This window comes from Nycticebus coucang, chromosome 10 (assembly GCF_027406575.1).
Source record: "Nycticebus coucang isolate mNycCou1 chromosome 10, mNycCou1.pri, whole genome shotgun sequence".
NCBI classification, from domain to species: Eukaryota; Metazoa; Chordata; class Mammalia; order Primates; family Lorisidae; genus Nycticebus; species Nycticebus coucang.
Genome location: NC_069789.1, coordinates 105,997,794 through 106,018,209, shown reverse-complemented (window position 1 = coordinate 106,018,209; position 20,416 = coordinate 105,997,794). Strand labels below are relative to the sequence as shown.

At 44.4% G+C, this 20,416-nt stretch overlaps 1 protein-coding gene across 3 annotated transcripts in view; it reads right to left on the bottom strand.

The window, feature by feature from the left end:
- ADAR (adenosine deaminase RNA specific) overlaps nt 1-20,068 on the bottom strand; it is a 63,074-nt gene extending 43,006 nt beyond the window's left edge. For 2 of the 3 annotated variants that reach the window (XM_053604216.1, XM_053604218.1), the window contains exon 1: nt 417-557. In XM_053604216.1, coding sequence (XP_053460191.1) covers nt 417-551 — 135 coding nt within the window. In that variant the 5' untranslated portion in view covers nt 552-557. Of the gene's footprint in view, nt 1-416; nt 558-18,074; nt 18,166-19,968 lie in introns of those variants that run through there. The other variant, XM_053604219.1, reaches the window with a different exon arrangement.
- Between the last annotated feature and the right edge of the window lie 348 nt (nt 20,069-20,416).

The following is a 20,416-nucleotide window of genomic DNA, read 5'->3' as shown; positions in this document are numbered from 1 at the left end:
CTTGTGCGCTGAGCAGAGCCCACTGCGCCACAGTGACTGGTTGTTATGCTGTTGAGGACACCTGTGTATTTCCGGTCTTAAGCTATAACGAATCTGTTACGAACTCTTCTTCTACGTGTAATTAAGGGCTATTTTTAATTCTCTGAAGGTCTTCAGGAAGTGGGAAGGGTGCAGAGAGGAGGACGCTGGAAGGAAGGAAGGTGGTGGGGCTCTGGAGACTGGAAGGCGACCACCTGGACAAAGACCAGGGTCTAGCGGCTTGCGGGGTGTATTTCATGCCACACCCCTTTCCACACACTGCTCAACACTGCAGAGTTAATTAGCGTGATACAAGTTCCCGCAACAGCCATTCTACGTGGCGCAAAACAGGCGTATGTCACGCACTGCAACAGGGTGTAAGGTCTTAGTCTCCTTACCTGCCGCGGGTCCATGGCACCCCGGAGGCATGGCCTGCCCTTCCTCGGGCTTCGCCGCTCCTGTCCCACCCAGGCACCTGCCGCTCCGCGCACCGGAGGGGACTCGAGGGGGACCAGAGCCTGCGGACTGTGCATGCGCAAAGATGGCTCCGGTTCAGTTTCGCTTTCGTTTCCCCAGAAAGCCAGCCCCTTCGAAAGTTTGCCTAAGAGGAGGAGTCTGGGCAAATGTGGTGTGAGTGCCAGTACAGTTTCATGCTGACTACAAAGCAAGCCCCTCAGTGTGGGTTAGCTGTGGGAGGTGCCCTTTCTTCGGGAAAGCGGCAGTAAATGTCGGACTCTCTAGGGAATACCTGGGACAGAACAAAGAGATAACGAAGACACCCTGTAGGGAAGGCCCAGCCCTGGGGATACAGTCCTGGGGGCATACCCAAGGATCTGTCCCCTGAGGCGAGGTAGGGGTAGCAGAGCTCTTCAAAGGGCCACCCTATGGTACCCACTGCTCTTTTCACTGTATTTCAAACTCAAGTAGAGGTACGATGCTGAGAGGTGGCAAGACAAAGTGGGAGCAGCATTGAACAACTTGGGATCTGCTTGCATCACAAAACTACCCTGCAGGGCTCATTCCCACTTTACAAGAGCAGGGTCTTGAGGCTTGACTGCAGAAAGCTCTCTGCCCAGAATCTACGCCTGCTCAAGTTACACCACTGCTTTCAAAAAGTTAATTCTTGTTACCTAGAGGGGAAAATTCAATTTATTTCATGGTCAGCCTTGTCTAATTGCTTGATTTTGTTCATGATATCCAGGAAAAGATTCCACAGATCAATTCCATTGCTCAGCAGCCCCCCTTCTCCAATGAGAAATTTCTTTTTCCAAGTTTAATCTCAAATGTATCCCAACTGCTTCTGAGACCACAATGTGTCCCCTTCACATCATTCTCTCCAGTGGAGGCCATTTCTCCAGTCTCCTCAGTCTGCTAGTCACTACAGATTCCATGCTCTCCTGCAGGCTATGTGCTCTTTCTTCCCTGTGCCTTTCACCCTGGATGCATTTGCTCCTGTACTCCCTCCAGTAAAAAGTCTTCCCAAATCCGCTTCAAATTCTGGGTCATAGGGAGGCCTCCTCCCATGGGTGGGCTAGAGGTAGGGCAGCAGGTGCAGTTTGTGGTTCCTCATTCTGCGCTTCTCCTTACTCAGCGCTTACCCCAACTTAAAATGCCTCGGATTGTTTAACAAAACTTTACTAAGCCCCTAATATGTATCAGATACTATGCTAAGCACTGAGAACATGACACAAATAAGGGTCCCATCCTTCAGCTGTCAGTGTGGTGGGGAATATGAAAGCAGCACTCACCACAATACTATGTATTACTTATTTGTACATCTGCCTTTACAGCTGTCCAGTCTTCTCAGGGCAGGGAACGTGTTTCAGACATGGCTACATTCCCCTGCACCGTGACCTTTGGGAGGGGAGAAGGTAGGGGTGGTGGTGGTGGTTAGTTGAATGAATGACAGACTGCTCAGTATGTAAAACAATGGGCAGAACGGTTGAAAGGGAAGGCACAGTCAGGTCACAGTGAGTGACCATCCATTCACCAGACACCACTGACCACCTAGTCATACCAGGTGGGAGAAAGGATGCTCCTAATCATTGCTGGAAACCAGTTAGCCTTCAGCTAGGGAAGGTGTGACTACCCGTACCCTAACAATCTCACACTGCGTTATTTGGATCAGCCCCCAAACTAGAAACAATCCAAATGTCTGCCACTAACCAGCAATAAAAATGAAAGCTCTAGAACAGGGTTTTTCAAACATTTTTATCTCATGCACACTTGAACTTATAGTTAAAACTTCCAGGCATGCTTAAATTATGTTGATTAAAAAAAAGAGTTAAAAAATATATTTACTAAGCTTTCAACTTCTTTCAAAAATAATTAATGATCTTTAAAATTTTTCAAGGCACATCTAAGATCCTCTCATAGCACACCAGTGCCGCGGCACACTGGTTGAAAAATCACTACTTGGAAACCACACGCAACAAGGTGGGTAAGTACCTAAACATGACAAAGAGTGAGAAGCCAGATATATGCACTGTATGGTCCCACTTATATAAAGCCTCAGGCCAGGCAAAACCGAGCTGTAGTACGCTCTGCGTAAGAGACAGGATGGCAATTACCTCTACTGAGGAGGAAGGGAGTATTGTGACTGGGAAAGAATATTCTGGGTGCTGGTAATGTTCTAGTTCTTGACTTGGGTGGTGGTGATTAGGGATGGAAGTGGGAGTTAAAGGGGCCACAGGGAGATGGAAGAGAATTATGCCCTTCAGGACAAGAAGGTTGAAAAGGGTCCTAAAGCAAAATAAAAAATTTTGGGTGGGTGTGACCTACTTAATGTTCATGTGACCCATGACCTCTAGCCTGGACATAAAACAAAGGTGCAGAACACACACCACGGTTGCCACAAACATCATGAGACTAACAGACCACCATACCATCACTAGTAAGATAACAGTTAATAATTATTGATACAGAGTAAAGAAAAGTGGATTTGTGTGACAACTGAGGTAATCCATAACCAATGACAGCAGGAATTCTTACAGATGAGAGCAGGAGGAATTGGGGAGAAAGTGCTTACACTGGTGCACTCACTGCCTTTGTGCGGCAGTGTCTCCTCTCACTCACCAGGGGAAGTCCTTTTCTACTCTTCTCCGCTTTCCTTTTTTTTTTTTTTAGCGTAAGTAAAAACTTTGCTTCTATTCTGCTTTATTGGAGGCCCGGCTGCCTCACTTTCCATTACCCCAGTGTCTTGCTCTCCCTGACTTAGCTGCATTTGCTAGTTCTGCTGGGTGAACTGAACCAGGTCCACTGACAGCTCAAAGGTGAACTCTCACTAATGGTCGCTACACATAGGTTTGCTTTCTAATAATTCAGTAAGTTATACATTTATGTCTTAGACACATTTCTATACATGTATGCTGTATTTCATATTTTAAAAGATTAAAACAAGCAAGAACCACAATGAATTCCTGTTCCAATTCCGGCCCACTTTCCCATGTTCTCTTCTCCATTTTAGTGTGTTGCCTTTGCTTTCTTGCCTTCAGGCTAAACAATCTGAAAGCTTTCCCTCTTTTTTCAGAAATGACCCAGAAAAGCTTTAATCACAGCTGCTGTGCTGGGAAGCTGCACTGCTGCTCCCTCAACCCTTTTTGCAGAAAGGGGAAATTTCTCTCCTTAATAGAGGGTCAGTTTATGCCTTGAAAGAACAACTGCTACAGTCACTTACCCCTAACAGGTCAAGTTACTGCAGTTATTCTCCTCCCCTCACTCACTAATTGTTTTAGCTCCCCCAGGGTTGTGAGGTGGTGACAATATTTATCTTTTTGTGTGTGCGCTGTTCTGTTGCAGAGAATTGACAAATTGAATGAAGCTCTTAAAAAGTAACCCCAAACAGTAAGTTTATTGCAGAAATTTTCAGACAATACAAACACAATAGAAATTGCCTCCACTGTTAATTCACTGGTGCCTATCCTTCAGTGTTTTTCCCTGTGTATAACACAGGTGGTTGGTTCTATTAACTAAAACAGAATCTTACACACACACACACCCACACACACCCGCCCCCGTGGTTGATTGACTAGACCCCCTTTCTTGGCCAAGGGGATCCCCTAAAACTGAGTTGCTTGCCCTGAGAAAGGAGATCAGACACGCCTCCTCAGGGATGTCCTTTGTGATTCATTAACAGGCCTAAGGCCATGCAAGACACACCTGCAGGTCCTCAATACACACAGGAACCACTAGGGTCTGAGCAAATGTTCTGTAGTTTGGTCTCTAACAGCTTTTCACTGACTCCTGGTCTATTAGACAAAGCCTGACATTTGCGGACAACTATCCACTGAAGAACCTGATTCCACCTATAACCTGTGGGGTCCCCCTTTGAGATGTCCCACCTTGTGTGGGGGGGGAGGGCAAACCAATGAGTGCTTTCCACATACTGATTTATGACTTTTCCTGTAATTCCTATCTCTTTGACATGTATAAAACCAAACTGTCAACTTACTCAAGGTTTCTTGGGTGTGGCTCCAGGTCATGTTCCTCAAATTTGGCTCAGAATAAACTTCTTTAATTATTTTACAGAATATTACTTCTTTTCTATTGGTAGTTCTCTCCCAAAGCAGGAGCTCTCCTATAAAAAATGGCTCAGCTGAGGCTTCCTAACAGGCATAAAGTGACGCCAAATGAACGCCTCACATGTGCACACCAGCTAAGGGCTGCTTATTAATAACTGCCTATATGACTCAGAGTCCCTCTGAAATGAAGGACTCACTAATAAAGAGTATACAGAGGCCCTCCCTCAATGCTCTCAGAAGTCTGGCTCCACACAGGACTGTCCAGCTCCACAGGAGCTCCTTCAGGGCTACAACTCCCCAGTTATGCAAAAGGACACCAAGTTGGTTTTAGGTTCAATCTCTGCTATTCTTGCTTTTATTAATAACTGTTAGTCTGGCTCTGTAATTATTAATTTGGTTTGTTGTAGATCTTCTGTTTAACCTTACTGCATGCAGGGATGTATATTTACAAGTCTTTTTTGTCTATAATTTTCTATAACCAGACTTTACTACACACATGGGCTACATTCAATTGGATCATCTGTCTCCCTACTGTAAAGCAGATGTCTGCAAACTCCCTCAATATTTGCTTATACAGTGATACTGCAATGGAAATGTACTGCCTGTCAGTGTATGCTACTTAACTTGCAACATATTATCAAAGAAAAATAAATTACTGAGTTATTTCTAAGTATACTAGGGGATTATTTTAAAATAGAATATGAATACAAACAGATTCATGTTTTTACCCTAACTCTAAGGAAACACATAAAAAAGAATTCCGAGTTGCTCGGCACAAACTTACTGCTTTCCTTTTTGTTGTTTTTTCTCTTCAATTTTTTATCATTGGATCATTTATCCCACTGAAAGTGTTACTACCATATCCAAAAAAAAATTTTTTTTGAGACAGAGTCCTTGGTAGAGTGCCGTAGCACCATAGCTCACAGCAACCACAAACTCTTGGGCTTAAGTGATTCTCCTGCCTCAGTCTCCCAAGTAGCTGGGACTACAGGCGCACCACCACAAAGCCTGGCTATTTTTATTTTGTTGTTGTTGTTGCAGTTGTCATTGTTGTTTAGCTGGCCCAGACCGGGTTCGAACCTGCCACCTTTGGTGCATGTAGCTGGTGTCTTAACCACTGTGCTACGGGTGCTAAGCCATATCAACATTAATTTTTAAAAATTTATGGTAGGCTCAGTGCCTGTAGCTCAGCGGCTATGGTGCCAGCCACATACACCAGACATGGCGGCTTTGAACCTGGCCCAGACCAGCCAAACAATGACAACTACAACCAAAAAATAGCTGGGTGTTGTGGCGGGCGCCTGTAGTCCCAGCTACTTGGGAAGCTGAGGCAAGAGAATCACTTAAGCCCATGAGTTTGAGGTTGCTGTGAGCTGTGATGCCACAGCACTCTACCGAGGGCAACATAATGAGACTGTCTCAAAAAAAAAAAGAAAAGAAAATTATGGTATCCTTTCAGAATAACCCCATTCGCTTTTTTTTTGCAGGACAGTGTCTTGCTCTTCCCTGGGCTAAAATGCTGTGGCCTCAGCCGAGCTCACAGCACCTCAAATTTCTGGGTTCAAGCAATCCTTCTGCCTCAGCCTTGCCAGCAGTTGGGACTGTAGGTACCTGACATAACGCAATGCCCTGCTAATTTTTCTATTTTTAGTAGAGACAGGGTCTTGCTCTTGCTTCTCTTGAACTTCTGAGGTCAAGCCATCCACCCATCTCGGCCTCCCAGAGTGTTAAGATTATAGGTGTGAACCACTGGCCCCTGGCCCCTTCTTGCTTTTATAACCAGTAATGCTTTTGGTGAAGACAACAGTGAGTTGCCCAACTGGCTGAGTAGTGCTCCACATCGTTATTTATGCTGATGTATATATCCCATTGATGTTAATGATCAGAACTGGCTTTTAAAGTTATAAGAAAGCCAGAAATGCTTCAGGTACCCCTACAGAAATAGAAGTCTCCAAAAGCAATTTACTGTACCCAATCCAGTAAATTACTGTATTTTGCCTTTTGTTTTTTTTGAGACAGAATCTCACTCTGTCACCCTGGGTAGAGTGCAGTGGCGTCACAGCTTACAGCAACCTCAAACTCTTAGATTCAAGTGATCCTCCTGCCTCAGCCTCCCCAGCAGTTGGGACTATAGGTGCCTGCCACAATGCCTGGCTAGTTTTTCTATTTTTAGTAGAGATGGGGTCTCACTCTTGCTCAGGCTGGTCTGGAACTCCCAAGCTCAGGCAATCCACCCATCTCAGCCTCCCAGAGTGCTAGGATTATAGGTGTGAGCCACTGCACCCCATCTTGTACCCACATTTTTGGCCCAAACTTTCAGGGAAAAAAAAAAACAAACTTGTTTTAATTTTTTAATTCAAATTTTTACTTATTTGTTTATATTTAGGTACTTGTTTTTTGTATTTTAAAGGAATTTTAGCATTTATTTTTTGACATATTATGGTATAAGAAATTTAATGTAGGGCAGCACCTGTGGCTCAAAGGAGTAGGGTGCCGGCCCCATACATGGGAGGTGGTGGGTTCAAAAACAGCCCCAGCCAAAACCTGCAAAAAAAAAAAGAAATTTAACATAACAAATAATTACAAAACACAAGAGCATTTATGTAGATATGGAATCAGTACTTCCCATGTATAATGTGCATTCTTAATTTTCCCTCAAAAATTTGGGCAAAAAAGTGCACATCATATACATTGGCAAAATAAAATGTCCAGTAAGAAAGAAAAAAGTGGTTATTTATCAACTCCCTGTATGTGCCATGCATTGTGTTAGTACATACTATGATCACATAATAAAGATACGTGAGTATATGTATAATGTTAAAACAATACTAACAGCAATGGCTAATAGGTCTGTGTAGAATATTTACCATGCTTCCCTATATAACCAGTAAATATACATTCAGTCTTATAACAACCCCACAACGTAACCCTATACAACTTTATGTTTTTATGCATTAAATCCTGACACTCTTGGAGGGTGTGGTGGCTTACACCTGTAATCCTAACACTTTGGGAGGCCAAGGTGAGAGGAGCACTTGAGTGAGCAACATACTGAAACCCTGTCTCTTCAAAAAATAGAAGAATTATCTGGCCATGGTGGTACACACCTGTAGTCACAGGTACTTGGGAGGCTGAGGCAGGAGGATCACTTGAGCCCAGGAGTCTGACGTTGCAGTGAGCTATGACGATACTGCTCTTTAACCTGGGCAACCGAATAAGAAACTATCTAGAAAAAAAGAAAAAAAAAATCTAAAACAAAAAACTAACATTCTTAAACTGCTCTCCTATGCTAGAATGGTCTTGCATGCAGCACCGGAGTGACTTCTGGTGTACCTATGGCCGGCAAGGAGGCCTAGCTACTGGCCCACACTTGGGTTCCATCTAGTTAGGACCCAAAGGAGGGACCTCTTTTCTTCTTCCCAGGCCTCGACCTATGAGTGGCTACAGTCAGTTCCAGCTTCCTGCAAGAGCAATTCCTCCATTGCCAAGGTTTGCAGGAGGCAGAGGGGACAGATGCAGTTCTGTCCTAGGCAGGCTTAAAGGCAACCTCTGCCCCCAAGTTCTGCAGTGTCTCCTGGGGAAGCAGGCTGATTTTACCAGCAGCCAATTTGCTGAAAACCAATTTACCAAACAGCCAATATGTTGAATTTACTTTTTTCTCTTAGCACTCTCATTTTAATAGAATTTAGAGGAAATGTGCTCTGCTGTCTCCCTGCTGCTACAGAGCTGGCAGTGGGGGACGGGGAGGAGTGAGACTGAGGCTTTTTGTAGAACTTTCAGCAGATTGATTTTCTTGGAATTGACAGAGGAATGTCTAGGTTTTTACAGGCTCTTTTTCCCAAAGGGAATTAATAAGGCTGTGCCATTTCTAATTCATTTTTTAAAGCATTTTTTTCAGTATTGCCGAGTTCACAAAAATTTCCATCTATATGCTGAGGGATGAGGCTGTGTGAAAACAGGGTAGAAAAGATCTGAAGCCGCAAGGAATTCTCTGTCAGAGCCTTCTGAAGGAGGCCCTGCTGGCTCAGCCCAGTGAAGCTCACTTCAGATTTCCAGCCTCTAAAACTATGAGAGAACACACCTCTGCTGTTGTAGGCCCCAGTTCCTGGTAGTTTGTTATAGCAGATAGCCACAGGAAATAACACGCTATCCCTACTGGGCAGTGCAAACCAGGGAGCCCTCAGTTCAGAACTGCTAGGGCGCCGGCCAGCAGTCTGGGGAGCTCTGCATTTGGGTACATCAATTGGCTGAAACGGACTAGAAAATAAAGGACACAGCCACAATGTCCATGGTTTAGTTAAGCCAAACAAACAGTACAGGCTTCTCATTACTGTCCAGCAGCTTTAGAGCTTCTTGTTTTATCAGATCTTATTTTTTTCCAGAAAGGTGCCATTTATATTTTTTTAAATGATAAAAATAAATCTTATGTACATGAAAGAAATAAATTTCCAAGGAAATGAAATAAAATATAGGCAACTTTTGGTTGTGATTGTGTTCTGCATGGTTTCCATGAATATACTCTGGTCTCGTTCTTCCTATTCCTCTCGACACTGCCTGAATGATCTCTGTAAGCTATTATAAAATCTGATCATGTCATGGAATTCAAGAAAATTACAACATAGAGATTAAGGGGAAGGAGAAGAAACACAGAGATGGGATCTAGGAAGGGACAAAAGGGCTGCAGCAGTAGAGATAGGGTTCTGGTTCAGGGAAGGGTTCTGGGTTCCTGAGTATTTGTTTCATCATTGTATTGCTATGACTTACATGTATGCATATCAAGTATTTACATTATACTCAAAAAATCCCACTTCAATAGCTTCCCAGTGCTTTTAAGATAAAGGCAACAGTCTTCACACACATGGTGGCTCAGGGGTCTGGCCTGGCTCTACCCTCCTTCTCCCTCATTAAACGATGCCCCGGCCTCTTTGTACCTTCTTTCTCTTTCTCTAGATTGCCTCTCCGGACTGTTTCTCCTAAATTATTATTCTCCCTTCAGATCCAGCTCTGTCAACACTTCTTGGGGAAGAAGCCCAACAACTGCCCACTCCTACCATATGCTTCTAAACCCCTTCCCCTCTCCTTTGGAGCATGTTTACATTGATAATTTCACCTTTTGTAGTGTGGTTTCTTGGTTCACTTCTGTCTCTCTCACCACAAGTTCCATGAGGTAAGGGATAACACTTCTGTTTTGCTTACCATTGTACTAAAAAAAATGTACTGAAAAATTAAGCATATGCCTTTCCTTGAGACACAACCCGTAGCTTTTATGGGGGGGAGGAAGGAAGAGGTGCAGATGCAATCATTGCTCACTACACCCTCAACTTCTAGATTTCAAGCAATCCTCCCACCTCCCGAAGTGTGAGAGACCACACCTAACCAGTGCATAGCCTTCAGACTCCCAGACAGATCTGTGTACCCCAAACAATGGTTAAGAGGCACTGCTCTAAAGACTCTGTTCTTTTTACTGGTGCACCTCAACTTTGGCTTATGAATTCTTGACTTGGCCTACTACCCTCTCCACAATGGGTATCCCAGAAGAAGACTGGAGTTCCCACATACAGAACATTAAAGTTAAGTGACAAAGCAGTTGAGTCCTAGGCAGGCTTACTTCCACACAAAGCAATCCTCAGGCACTGCCATCCCAACTCAGACGCCCAGCAGCAGACCACTTCTGGAAACCTCCTGCATGTGTCCTGTTCTGCTGTCTCTTAGACAATGCCTCACCAATAACACTGGCCAGTAAGTGGCATTTGGAGATTCTGATTCCCTAATATGGGACAGAGACTGTGTGTGGGTTTAAAACATACCTCATTGCCCTCCTCACCCTGAGACTTAGCTCCTAGAGCCTAACTTCCACACAGGACTGGTTCTCTGCAGGGCAGTAAAACTCCCACTCAGCACTCAATCTTTGATGTCAGAATCTCAATTTTCTCTTTAACCAAAAAAGTTCAAGGCAGGCAGGAATTATGGGCAGAGATGGGCTTCTGCCTGCAAGAAAAATGATCCTTCTGGTTCCCTCTCACCACTCAGCTGACAGAACCAATATGAAACCTTTTTTTTTTTTGGAGACAGTCTCACTGTGTCACCCTTGGTAGAGTGCCGTGGCATCACAGCTCATTGCAACCTCAAATTCTTGGGCTTAAGCAATTCTCTTGCCTCAGCCTCCCAAGTTGCTGGGACTACAGGCCCCCACCACAACGCCCAGCTATTTTTTTTTTTTTGTTGTAGCTGTCATTGTTGTTTGTCAGGCCCAGACTGGGTTTGAACCTGCCAGCCCCAGTGTATGTGGCTGGTGCCCTAGCCATAAATTTTTCTACTTTGAAAAAGTGACGTGTTTGAAAATGTTTACATTAAAGAGCTTTTAAAAATGTGTGTGGCTCAAAGAGTAGGGCACCGGTCCCATATGCCGGAGGTGGTGGGTTCAAACCCAGCCCCAGCCAAAAACCAAAAAAAAAAAAACAATAAAATGTCCATATACATAAACACGTGAAAACATACAGAAATTGCAGTCACAACATAGATGCTGGAGAGAGTTAGCAGGTGTAGATGTGCTCAAAGGTAGACGTGCACATTTGCTCGAACACCATGCAGCACCAGCTGGCCAGCACTGCGGCTTCCTTTCACCCTCATACCACCTCGTGAGAGAGAGGCACTAGCACTGTCCCCACATCCCAGAGGAGGTGGCTGAGGTAGAACAGTCAGTGCTGCCCAGGGTCACTGATCAGCTTGTGCTCAGTGGGCAGGACTCAGGCACAGACAGCATGGTTCCAGAGTGGATCCTCTCTATGCTGCCCCAATAAAACTGTAGCTGATAAACACTCAATTCACAAAGATGCACAAGTTCCTATCAAACATTTTGGAAAATATTTAATCACTTAAATAAAGACATGAAACTATAGTACAATTTATGATTTCATTCATAAAATTAGCAGTTAAAAAAATAGACTACTCAACGCTGGCTGGGGACTCTCCACGACTACCTTCACAATCTCATCTCGGATTCTGAGGATCCTCCCAAATGTGCTCAAAATCTGATTAAGTCACTGCCCTCTCCCTTCTTTAAGCCTCACTGTGGTTACCCATTACTTAGGGAGAGGCCTAAGCTTGTAACATCTCTGGTCTACAGTCTGTCCCCTACCCAGGCCCAGCCCACCCTCTCCAGACTTCACAAAAGCATCTTCTGTCCTGTTGGCCGACAGCTGTGTCACCCTCCTGGAGCCTTGAAAAAGCCAAGTCACAGAATCATACAACCAGGGGCTGTTATCTCCTCTAGTACTGTTCTTAAGCCAGAGGGCATAAAAAGCTAAAAATCACAGACACAAAAAAAGCTTGTAATACCCATAGCCCTATGTGGCTTTCTTTATAACCTTATCACTAGTTGTAGTGATGCATTTGGTCAATCATCTCTGTCTTGCCTGAACAGTGGTCATCTCTGAACCCTGTACCCAGCATGGTACCTTGGCTGTAGTAGGTACACCACAAATATCTGCCAAGTGAACATACCTTAACAATCAACTGCACAAAAGAGAAAAAGAAAAGGGGAAAAATGAGGAAAGAAGGAAAATCAAGCACTCTCCTGTACTGGTGTTAGACAAAACTGATAGGCTCAACTTTTTACAAAGCAACTGGACAGTGGATGTCAAAAGCCTCAAATAGGATCAAACTTCAATGAATAATAAACAACCACTATTATTAATAATGTAGAGGCCCGGTGCATTGGCTCACACCTGTAATCCCAGCACTCTCGGAGACCAAGCCAAGATGATCACTTGAGGCTAAGAGTTTTAGACCAGCCTGCACAAGAGAGAGACCTCGTCTATATCAAAAATAGAAAAAACTAACTGGGTGTAGTGGCACATGCCTATAGTCCCAGCTACTTGGCACACTGAGGCAGGAGGATCTCTTGAGCCCAGAAGTTAGAGTTTGCTGTGAGTTTATTTATAATGATGCCTCTGCACCCTAGCCCTGGCAACAGACCCTGTTCACACACAAAAATAATAATCACACCATCACATAATTATTAATCAATGTAATTAATAATATGTCTCATAAAAACCAACCTTAGGGAAGATAGTTTGAAATTTAGAACCCGCACTTTTCATTATAGTATTGTTTATAATAGCAAAAAACTGAAAACAGCTTTAGTGTCCAAAACTGGAGACATGGTCAAGTAGAGTCTGATACCTTCATAAATTATATGAAACCAAAAGTGACAGTTACTAAGAGTTAATGCCTAGGAGATGTTAATTTCATAGTAAATAGAAGAACATAAGCTGCAAATACCAAACAACTGCAACTTTCAAACAGCACTCCAAAGTGGCAGGCAGTGCTGGCCGCTCACCCTAAACCTCTGCCTTGCTTCCAGAGCGAGCCCTGGCCATCCACTTTCCTCTGAGAAGGTCAGGTGCCCTCTGCAGACCCGGAGGAAGGATCTGGTTGGTCTGGTCTAAGCCAGTCTTGGTGATCCCATTCTTCTTGCCAGTGACACATGATACAGGTGAGGCCAGAAACCACAAAAAGAAATGTACTGGGGCTCTGTGACAAGGGCTCCTTACTGTAAGTGATGGCAGAGGAGAGGGCTGGGACACGGGGGTTACTCAATTACCCAACGTGGAGAACTGCACTGTCTGTGGGCCAACCCACACAACACCGCATTATACTAGTGATGATGCCTGAGAGGTGGGCTAACCTGTGATTTTATGCACTTTTTAACAGTTTTTGTAATTTTTGAGTTTTTAAAAAGCATGTATCCCCCTCAAAGTAAGAAAAGAAAGGTTAATGAGAGAAAAAGATGACTACTTACAGCATGAATCATATGAAGCCTACAGTCTAGTAATGGGAACAGCCATGTAAATAATTAAAATATGCAACGAAACTATGAGATACTTCACAGCTATTGGAATGGCTAAAATAAAAAGACAATACCCACGATGGCAAGACACAGAGCGACTAGAACCCTCACAGACCATCAGTGGGTGTGTAAAGTGGCACAACCACTAGGAAAACTGTAGGAAAAGTAATTTATCAGCAATCACACTTCTGGGTACTTATAAAAGTAAGAAAAAGTGGCCATAAAAAGACTTGCGGGAGAATGTTCATAGAAACTAGGGCTGAGGGAGGGAGAGGGAAGGAAGGCTGTTTAATGGGCACAGAGTTCTGGGTTTGCAGATGAAAAAGACCCACTGCAAATACATCGGGCAGGACTGTGCTGTGCACACCTAACAATGGTTTAAGATGGGAATTTTATATTATCTATGTTTTACCAAAATAACAACAGTAAGAAAAAATGGACAGAACTTTATTCTTCAAAGCCCTAAACTAGAACAACCAAAGTGTCCATTACCTGGTGTGTGCTCACAGGACCGGCACTGACCGGCTCATGCCTATGGCCGAGCCTCCCCGGAAGAGGGAGTGCATAACCTAGCACATGCACAGCACACACACCACACATACCCACACGCACTCACATCCCACACACACACAACACATACACACCACATGCACGCACATACACCACACACATACACATACCACATGCACGCACACACCACACACCCACATCTGCACATACCTCACACACCACACATCCATGTACACATACCATATACTATGCATACAGACCACATACACATACTATACACATATACCACATGTACTCACCACACATACATAGGCCACATGCATGCACATGCACACACATACCACACATACATGCATATACCAAGTAATTCCACTGTCGTGAATATGAGAACAGGCTAAACGTCAAACATTGTTGGCTTTTCAGGTAGTGGTGACTAGAAGAGGCGGGACCCTTCTGAGGTGACAGAATCTTATATTACTTGCTTTGGGTGATAATTAAATGGGTATATGTTTTTGTGAAAATACACTGAAAGGCACACATAATTATATTCCAACTAAGGACAATGAGGAAGGGAACTGGAAGAGCCTGAGTCCATCATCCTGGCTACGTGCTGAGAAGTGCTTTGCCAGACAAGAGTGTGTCCTTACAGCAGATAGTCACACATAAATATCTTTTCATGCACTAATTTATGGAAATGCTAAGAACACTAAAATTATGAGTATTATATATATATTTGAATCTGTTTTATGGAGCAAGCTTTGATATTCTGACAAATTAAAAGTATATACAAATATAATAACATAAACATCTTTAAAATAATAGATATTATCTAATTAAAACTGATTTTATTTAAAATATTACAAAATATTTCCATCAACTATCTTATTGTGAAATAAAACTGAGTATTAGCTTTTTAAAGTTACATGTAAAAATGTACACCCAAAAAACTAGAATACACAAAGAGGAGAAGACCTATTTATGCTTACAAGGAAGAAATCAAAAAGGATAATATTTGTCTATAAAAGAATGAAAAATAGGTTTTGTATGTTTAATGACAAAACCAAAATTAGATGCAAAAATATTCACAGTAGTTTTTTGTTTTTTTCCAGTGAGCACATACTCATGTTTCTAAAGCATTTGAATAATTTATCAGAAATGACTTAAACACAATAGACAAAATATTAACTGAGAATTCTAAAAGTGTAAATAAAAATGGCTAATATACACAAAACAACTAAAACATAATCATAATACAAAATGTACATTTTCAAGTCAGCTGCCATTTTCCTTTTTAGTTAAAACCCCCAGTTCTAGAGAGAGGAGCACAGTGTGGAGACGCACAGCCAGTGCTTAGGCTCTGCTGTGGGAAGTGGGACTCATGTGTAGGAAGCAAAGCAAGACCCAGCAATAGAGAGAGCACTGCTGAAAGATGGGCATAAGTGCGGTTATTAAATAATAACCCTATCACCACGAGTCTGTACTTGCATGACAATTTTTTGTTGCTAAAAAAGAAAGGGTTAAGGTATTGCTCCCCATCTTTTGGCCCCGTAGACAGTCACAATACGTGTATACAACTAACCAGATAACAGTGACAGGATGCCATACCTTCTATTTAGTAGCTGTGACTGTAAAACTCTAGGGAAAGGTCAGGGGGTGGTGGGGGGCACTTCGGGTAGCTCTACTTCTGGAGAGGGAGAGGAACTGCCTGAAGAGGAGAAAAGAAGTTTCAAAAGTCCCAAAACTCCAGATCAAGAATGAGTTATTTACAAAAGGCTTAGAACAGTACCTGGCACATTGTTAAGTGCTCAAGCAAAATAAATGCTCTAAGAAAAAAGCCTCAAAACATAAAAAAGGCCTTAACATACAACGTATTGTGTATCAACATTTAGAAAGGTTTGATGGGAGTGAAACATCACACAGGGTGGAATGTCCTTGGGTGTCACCTTGGACCTGATCTGTGCAGAGTCAAACATGCCTGGGGAAGACATCATCCCAGGAAGACAGGACAGTGCTTAGGTGGTAGATGTTGGTATGAGCATTGTGTGAGCATGGAGACTGGAACCTCACCAATATGACATCCAGCATCTCCTTCCTGCAGACATGTTTTCATCCATTCATTCAATAGCCATTTACTGAGCACATACTACGTGCCGCTCACTATTCTAGGCCCTAGGATATAGTTTTCACTTTGCTAACAACCAAAGCGGAATTCTTTTTCTCACTGTTCTCATGAAGCAAACTTTCTAATGAGACAGGCAATAAATAAATAAATATACAATGTCAGTTGTCTGTAAGTAGTACGAAGAAAAACAATGCTAGCTAAGGTAGGAGGTAAGGAATATAAAGCAAAGATTATCTCTGTCCTCAAGGGGCTCTCAGTCTAATGGAGAATTGACCAGTAAAAGCAATTATCAAGTGGAAGTAAGATCTACAAGAGGGCTGTGCCCAGGTGTTTATAGGGGCAGAGAGAAAGGGCACCTAGAAGGCAGAGTCAAGGGAGACTTTTGGGGAAGAAGCTGACCTGGATGCAAAAGGATCAGGAAGGGCAACCCAACAGCAGATGCGAAGGTGTGGGAAGGAGAGAGCACCTGGTGGACAGCACAGAAGAGTAACAATGTGTGATTGACAAAAAAACCCAGCTGAATTCAGTCCAGTTGGAAAGTTTAGGAAAGGCTTCAAAGTGAGGTATGAGGAACACGTGCCAGCACACATGTACATGCACACACAAACACCTGCAGTACTCACCTAGGTTTCTGCTAGCCTAGAATTTCTGCACTTCTCCATCCCACATGGTTACGAAGGAGCAGTTTACTTCTTTGTCTCAAGAGTAGGTGTGTGATACAGACCTGTCCAATCACACAGGTATCCCTGTGCCCATCCTTGTCCACAGTGATTAACTTACAATGCCAGAAGAGAGCCACACTTTATAGGCTCCGGGCTGATTTTTCAGTATGTGTAAGGAAAGCAGTAGGAGAGAACAAGGCCAATAGGAAAGGGCAAAGGCAGGGCCAAGGGACCCTCATGACGTTTCAGGCCCAAGGTCCAGCCACACCTGAAGCCTGCCTTTGGACTTTCTAGTCAAATGATGAAAGGGAAGGGGAGGGAAACCTTTATTTTGTTTAATTTAGCTTACATTGGGTTTTTGCCATTTGCAACTAGATTAATATACTTTTTTGAAACAGAGCCTCAAGCTGTTGCCCTAGGTAGAGTGCCATGGCATCATAGCTCACAGCAACCTCAGATTCTTGGGCTTAAGCGATTCTCTTGCCTCTGCTTCCCAAGTAGCTGGGACTACAGGCGCCCACTACAATGCCCAGCTATTTTTTGTTGTTGTTGTCATCATTGTTTAGCAGGCCTGGGCCGGGATCAAACCCACCAGCCTTGGTGTATGTGGCTGGCGCCCTACCCACTGAGCTACAGGTGCCACCTAATTACATCTTCTTAGAAAAAGAATTTCACTGTGTGTGGCAAGGAATGGTACAGAGGGAAAGGAAGATGGATGTCAGAGGGTCTCTCTCATTAAGTCTGACAAAGATGGCAGGTGCCCTCAAGGCATCAAGGAGTGTATAGAAACAACAACTAAAGTTCCTCAAGTGCATGGGTTATGCAAAGCTATATGCTCCTAATATTTCACTATTCAGTCCTAACTCATTTCTAAACAGATAAGTGATACAGAATAGTTGATCAAAAACACCGAGAATATAATGTTTAAAACAAGTTTCCCATTCCTACTAGTAATACACACCAGTCACAGACCTTTCCCAAATATTTAATTTTGAGACACACAATATTTTGAACTCTTTCTGCCTGATGCCAAGCAATCATCTGGTGCTTTCCAAAAATTTGATCGGCTGTATCTATTAAGGTCCAAGTCTAACAGATGTTATAGCAAAACAAACTGCCATATCTCAAGAGAGTAGTATAGAAGCCCAAAAGTTCAGATTCTATTGTTCACATATTTGAAAACTTTAATCAGTTGGTCACAGATAATAGCAATCTTAGTCTGAAACCAAGCTTTAGATCTTTAAATCCATGAAGCAGAAAGATGCTCACAGTATTACAAGCATGTTATAGTAAGCTCTTTTGTGTAACAAGCACTGGGCTTCTTTCTGGCAGAAAAAAAAAATGCCTTAACATTTTTTTCTTCCCTCCACAAGCATTTCCCAAATACCTACTGTGTGCCCAGGATCCCAGCACTGTGTGCCCATGAGCCTTTCCTTTTTCTTTGGGTGAAAAGGCCAAATCTCGATTCACATCTGGACAAGGCTGGGTAAAACGTAAAATAAAAGATAATGTATCACCGGACAATTTGAGATGCTACTCTCGCAGCAAATCCTGGCCCTCTAAACTCTGTTTATGTCTTCATTCCCCCACTACCAGTTTCACACTGTAGGGTACTACCCTGTTTCCCTGAAAATAAGACAGTGTCTTATTTTAAGGTGTGCTCCCAAAGATGCGCTAGGTCTTATTTTCAGGGGACATCTTATCTTTCCTGTAAGTAGGTCTTATTTTTGGAGGATGTCTTATTTTTGGGGAAACAGGGTAGTCAATGAAAAAGACCAAGACCCGAACCACACAGCCTGATGGCCTGGCTTCAACTTCCAGCTCTGCTATTAGCTAGTGTCAGGACTTTGGCCAACACTCAACCTTCTGCATCTGTAAATTTGGGATAAACCTTACTTCCTATGTTGCTGGAGGAATTAAATAGGTTAGCATAAGGAAAGGTGCTTGACAGTGTCAGGCACACAGCTCCCGCTCACAGAGAAACTATAATACAATAAAGTGAGATCTTACCCTCTTTCTACTTCTAGAATTTTCGATCTTCCCAGTTCCAGAATTTTATGAGGTCTATAGTAGAGAAATAATGGATTTTGAGCCCTTCTCCAAGTCTGCTTACCATACCTGGCAGAATAACAAACATCTAAAATAGCTAAAAGTTCCCTTGCTTCTCAAGCATCTGTACCAGTTCAAGTGCCTGGGTACTGGGCCCTTACTAAAAATAGCTAGACATTTCGAATTCTGACGATCCTGTAAAGTAGATATAATTGTCATTTTGTAGATAAACCCCAGCAGGAGCAGGGAGGTTAAGTAACTCAATGTCAAACAGCTGCTCTGCAGCAGACCTGACTCAAAATTTCCCGCCCCCTTTCCACTCTCAGTCCTTGCCTTCCACACAGCAAGAACGCAGCTGTTTATAAATCATGAAATAATGAACACGGTAGTTCAGGGGAACTGAAAGGATAGGAACAGCCCTCTTTCGTAGAAAAAGAAGTCGGCATCATTACTCAGCATTTGCTGACAGTTTGACGCTCCTGCATTCTCTGTTCTCAAGGTCTGGCTCTAGCAATCTGCTTTCCTCGCTAGCCACAAGCCACCGTCCAAGCCTCCGAGTGCCAGTCTCCTTCGCCAGCAGTCCAGACTCCGCTCCCTCGGGTAACTGCAGGCCTGGACTCTCCCCTCCCAGACCACGCACGGCATTCAAAACCCCAACGGCAGGTATCCCTTTTTGGCAGGCAGGTTTCCCAAACTCTGGCACCAACATGTCACACCCGGGGCCAGCTCACCCTCTAGTGGAGCCCCCGAATCAAGCCAAGCAGAGGAAGGGCGGGGAGGTGACGCAACGAGGCCTCCTGCACTGGGCCGGAGGCCGAGCGCTGCAGCCGCGACGCCGCAGCCGCGATGCCGCAGCGGGCTCTCACGGTGCTGCCCCCTTCTTCCCTGTTTAAGGCACGTGAGGACTGGGGACAAGGAACGGGCCCGTGCGGTTTGGGGCTGAAAGTGCAGGAAGGCGCGCGGCAGAACGAGCCTCGGCAGCCATCCAGTCACTTCCCAGTGGGAACAAGGGCCTGGTACCCCAGCCGCGCAGCGCCAGCCTGCCGAGCGCCAGAGCATCTTGCGCACCTTCCGCGGCGCGCCGGGCCCGGCCAGCAGTCCCCCGCCTGCTCCGCGGCCCCTCAAGGTCCCACTGGGCGCCCCGAGCTTCCCGTTCCGTCAAGGCCAGCATCGGGAACAGCGCGAGCCGGACGCCCCGGCCTGGCCGTGAGCAAGGAGGAAAGGAGGGCTCCTTACCGGGTCGCGCTTTTCCTCCGGACGCCGCTGTTGGCCACAGTCGCCGAACCCTTCCCCCTCCCCCACCACGTCGCCCTCTCCGGCTTCAGCCGGGAATCAATGGCCAGGCGCGGGCAGGTGACGTCACTGGCGCGCCGGCGTGGGAGGTTGCACCACGTGACTCCTTCTTCTTTTTGTCTGCGCCGCGGGAAGGCGAGAATTTTTTTTTTTTTTTTTTTTTTTTTTGCAGTTTTTGGCCGAGGCTGGGTTTGAACCCGCCGCCTCCGGCATTTAGGGCTGGCGCCGTACTCCTTTGAGCCACAGGCGCCGCCCAAGGCGAGAGTTTTGTTGCCGGTCTTACTTGGTTTCTCTGTGTTCTCTTAATACTGCTGTTATGGGCACGGTGGGGAGTAGGAGTGTGGGTTAGGAAGCCTCATTTTTGCTCATGGCTTTGGTTAAACTCAGTCCC